The 4,847-nt window shown below is 41.8% G+C and overlaps 1 protein-coding gene across 1 annotated transcript; it reads left to right on the top strand.

Annotated features, from left to right (window-relative positions):
* Positions 1–7: 7 nt before the first annotated feature.
* Positions 8–4,422, top strand: GHSR (growth hormone secretagogue receptor; the record flags this gene model as incomplete). Its single annotated transcript, XM_008930047.3, has 2 exons — positions 8–689; positions 3,606–4,422. Coding segments are annotated over 2 exons (987 nt in total), but the record flags the coding sequence as incomplete, so codon positions are not given.
* Between the last annotated feature and the right edge of the window lie 425 nt (positions 4,423–4,847).

Genomic DNA, 4,847 nt, shown 5'->3' with positions numbered 1-4,847 from the left:
CCTGTTCCCCGTGCCCGTGCTCACCGGCATCACCGTCGCCTGCGTCCTGCTCTTCGTCATCGGGATCGTCGGCAACCTCATGACCATGCTGGTGGTGTCGCGGTTCCGGGACATGAGGACCACCACCAACTTCTACCTGTCCAGCATGGCCTTTTCCGACCTGCTCATCTTCCTCTGCATGCCCCTGGACCTCTTCCGCCTCTGGCAGTACCGGCCCTGGAACTTTGGGGACCTCCTCTGCAAGCTCTTCCAGTTCATCAGCGAGAGCTGCACCTACTCCACCATCCTCAACATCACGGCGCTCAGCGTGGAGCGGTACGTCGCCATCTGCTTCCCCCTCCGAGCTAAAGTCATCATCACCAAGGGGAAGGTCAAGCTGGTCATCCTCTTCCTCTGGGCTGTCTCCTTCGTTAGCGCCGGACCCATCTTCATCCTGGTGGGGGTCGAGCACGAGAACGGCACGAACCCCCTGAGCACCAATGAGTGTCGAGCCACCGAGTATGCCATCCGCTCGGGGCTCCTCACCATCATGGTCTGGATCTCCAGCATCTTCTTTTTCCTGCCCGTGTTCTGCCTGACTGTGCTGTACAGCCTCATCGGGAGGAAGCTCTGGAGGAGGAAGAGAAAGAACATCGGTCTAAACACCGTCATCAGGGACAAGAACAACAAGCAAACTGTGAAAATGTTAGGTACGAGTCTTCTTGCTCTGTTTTTCCAAAGGGTGTGTGTGCTGGTGCGTGTGTGAAAGAGAGAAACTGAGAGCTCTCTGGTAGTTTACTATAGTTGCTTCCAAAGGAAAGCATTTATGAAAAATGTTTCATGCAAAGGGATAGAACTCCAGGAATCCGTAGAGTAACTCTCCTCCTCCTTTAGATTTATTTCTAACTGATTTGAGCTGGGGACTCCCAAACAGTTAAACAAACATTAATAACAATCCCTGACAAGGACAAATACTACAGTTATAATTAGCTTGTGCCCTGGAGATTTTTGAGAATTTTTGCTCTTTGGTTGTGGATACCGATGTTATTTACAGAAGAACAGTTTATTTGATTTTTAAACAGAGCTAAACCCTTCTGAAACCATGAAGTCGAGCTGCAGACTAAGTAGGCAGGGCATGATGTGCACTTGAAGATTTATATGAAAAGAGTATCAAGGTTTTAGCAAATTGGGATTATTTCCTACCATGGCTGTATAAGCTTAAGAAAATTAATCTGAATTTTTACATTAGCAAAACACCAGGATGTGTGCTGAACCCAGAGCCTTGTGTCTCCTTTGAGGTCTGTGGTGCTGTAAAATCTCACTGACTGTAAAAAAACAGTTGTAAAAAAACGATCAAGACAACAGACACTGTTGTGCCTAACTCTGTATATTGACATTGCTGAATGTTTTAAAAAACAGCAGTTCTGGCTGGCACATGGAAACACAGATTTTTAACGTACTAAGTCAGTGCATGTGGTGGGAGTTTGATGAACAAAAGCAAAAAAGTTGTTCTGAAAACTGCAGAATCCTGCTGCCTCTGCGTACTTTTATTCAAGCCAAAAGTCCTCCGCAGTGCAAGTCATCCCGTGGATTTCAGGAGGGATGAAATGCTCTGCAGGAAGAAGGTTTCATGGGCAGCAGCTCTGCTGTGCTGGTTTCAGTGGGGTTGAAGTGGTGGGCTAATGAGCCAGACAAGAAGTGGCAGTGAGTCCTAAGGACTTTAATTATCAAACGGGAGCCTAACTGATTTTTTGTTCACATCCTAATTTATTACTATGCGATAGCAGGAAGAATAATAGAACCCACAGCATTCTTTGTGCCCTTTCAACTACATTTTATGATCAATAGAATTACTTCAGTCTGCTAAGTGTGCCCTTGGAAGTAATTAATCATTTACACTCCTGAGGTTCAGGATTATGAATCTCCACTTACTATAAGTAAATTACACTTACTACTACTGTGTTTATATTTCCATATACTTAACCATAAAGATCTTGAAATAATTACAACTGTTTATTCCTACCCTGAAGTATTGCCACAAGCATTGCAATATTTCAGTCACCTTTTTTTCCTTTTACAAGGTCTGAGAACAGCAAGCAGTGGCAAGACTGTCCTCTGACAGAGAGCCAATATTCCCTAAATGATAACAGTCTGATGCCTGATGGAAAGATGGAAAGAAGTTAGTGAAGGCTCAGTAGCAGCAGATGCTCATTGCAGTCTAATCTCACTGGTGTTAATGTTCTGCTTAAAATTTAGAAGGCACTTTCTAAGCCTTTAGCAAGTCATGGAACATCAAGAAAATGGGATTAGCATAAACACTTTTAAACTGTAGAGAAAGGTTATGCTTGTGGGTCTGCAATTAAACACCTAAATGTATAGCCCAGCTTGCAAAGGAGCTATCATATCCCATTCCTATTGAAATCCATGGGATTCTTTCTGCATGAATGAAGATCAAACTGTGAAAGCCTGACTAGGCATATGGCAAGCCTACAACATGTGCTTAAAATTCTACTCGTAATAGACTGTGCTTAAAACACTCTTCGTAACGACCATCACGGTAACATTCATTACATGGATTGAAGTCCTCAAGTGAGCTAGGGAAACATGAGAACACAAGGCCAGGTTGGACAGGGCTTGGAGCAACCTGGTCTAGTGGAAGGTGTCCCTGCCCATGGCAAGGGGTTGGAATGAGATGATCTTTAAGATCCCTTCCAACCCAAATCATTCTGTGAACTCTATGAACAGGTTAACTGTAAAAACTGTCAAAAACCCTTGCCCGAGTTTTCTGGTTTTTATCTCTTTAGTATATTAATAGATACACTCAAAGAAACATGAAAAATAATAAAGGTCAAAGGCACACAGGAAATGAACAGAAAAAGTTTCCCTTTCTCTTGGATGAAAATTCAAATGGGCCACTCTTCAGAGACAAACACATTCCTATCACTCTACAGACATATTCACATGTAAATGCAACCACGGTGGTAGTGTTATATTACAGATACACTGTATAACTATAATTATGCAGTTATATACTATATATTTAGTTTTACTCTTCTCAGAAGTAACTCATGTTCTAAAAAATGGACAAACTGGAGGGGTACACCACTCTCTTGTTCTTACCTTAGCACACGTGCTCTACAAGTCCACATTCTGGTGGGTTGTTTTGTTTTGAGGCCTTTGCCTTAAACAATTTTGCTTTGCCTTAAATAATTTTGCTTCCCAGTGATTACATTCTTCATTATAAACCACAGTGTTGAGTCTATCACATATCATTTGCTTTTGTTAAACACTGTGGATGATAGACTGTTAAGCTTTTTGTTGTCACCATTCGGATTCTTTAATTCTCTGTTGATGCAAATATAAGTATTACAGGTCAGAAGTTTGCTACATCAGATGAGCTGGGCAATATTCAGGCAGCCTGTTTAGATATGATCAATGTGTATTAAGTATCACTAATTTATACTCCCAGAGAATGTATTGAGAGACACACAACTAAAAGCTTAGGGGATGTATTTTCACACTTTGTGACTAATTTGCTAAAGGAATAGAACTGTAAAAGAGAATGTTAATGACCTATTTATTAATACTCACACTTAACACAATTTCTTCTGCTGTTTTTATTTTAGTTGTGGTGGTATTTGCTTTCATACTCTGCTGGTTGCCTTTTCACGTAGGACGATATTTATTTTCCAAATCCTTTGAAGCTGGATCCTGGGAGATAGCAGTGATCAGCCAGTACTGCAACCTGGTGTCCTTTGTCCTCTTCTACCTTAGTGCAGCCATCAACCCCATCCTCTACAACATCATGTCCAAGAAGTACCGCGTGGCCGCCTGCCGCCTGTTCGGACTCAAACCCCTCCCAAGGAAAAGACTCTCCAGCACAAAGCAGGAAAGTTCCCGTGTGTGGACAGAGTCGAGTGTCATCACATGACACATGGTTTCCAGGGCTGGTGCATCACTCACTGCATTTCCCAGAAAGCCATAACAGAAGGGAAAGAGGGCAAGAAACGGGAATCGGAATGTTAAAGCCGTACTTTTGTCATCGTCCGGATCTGCTGAAAGATGTAATGCAGGCAGTTAAAGATTCAAGAAAACAACAAGCTAAACTTTGAGACTATAAAAGGAGACAAAATGGTCACAGAATTTGGAAACACTCAAGTATAATTTGTCTGCTGCTTTTGCCCATATGAATTTTTAATGCTGACTTTAGCCCAGATCTAGGCTTGTGCCCTCCTGACCAAGCAAATGTGGCCCACTTGTACAACTTCAGTAGCAGCTAATTCGAGCTGAATGTTTCCAGAGTTAGCTTTAGTTTTGCTAAGAATTTTGCTACCATATAACCAGACCCTAGAGAGAGAAAACTGAATTGCCTTTTTGGAGTAGTAAACGTGAAATTTGATACACTTTTCATAATCTTGATTTTTAAATAAGCTCACGTTTTTCTCAGAAGGAGGAAATGATTTCTTAAAAACAAAAAAAGAGAGGTAAAATGGGTAATTTTTACACATGCTAAAAATAAATGACCTTCATGTCACGTCCAAGTAGAAAGGAAACAAAAGATGCCTTCAAAGAAGTGGCTTACAACATGACTGTACTGAAATATTTTTTTAAAATATATATCAGTGGGACAAGGACAGGGCTGACTTCAGGACTGCGGTGATGCTATAAAAATGTGGAATGCAATCTCCCACCAAAGTCTCTCTTTTTTTTTATACTAGCTAAATCATCTGTACTTGTTTTGTTCAGTGTGACTGTGAGTGACACAATGTGGTTGAACTTGGAAGCTTTTAGTTGTATTTATTTGGTATTTGTAACAAGTTTGCGGCTACCCGTCCCTAACTGTGCCCATCCATACCCCAAGCTTTGCT

Source organism: Manacus vitellinus, unplaced genomic scaffold, assembly GCF_001715985.3.
Source record: "Manacus vitellinus isolate BGI_N305 unplaced genomic scaffold, ASM171598v3 scaffold_45_pilon, whole genome shotgun sequence".
Classification (NCBI taxonomy): domain Eukaryota; kingdom Metazoa; phylum Chordata; class Aves; order Passeriformes; family Pipridae; genus Manacus; species Manacus vitellinus.
The sequence above is the reverse complement of the archived record's forward strand: the minus strand, read 5'-3'. Positions and strand labels throughout refer to the sequence as shown.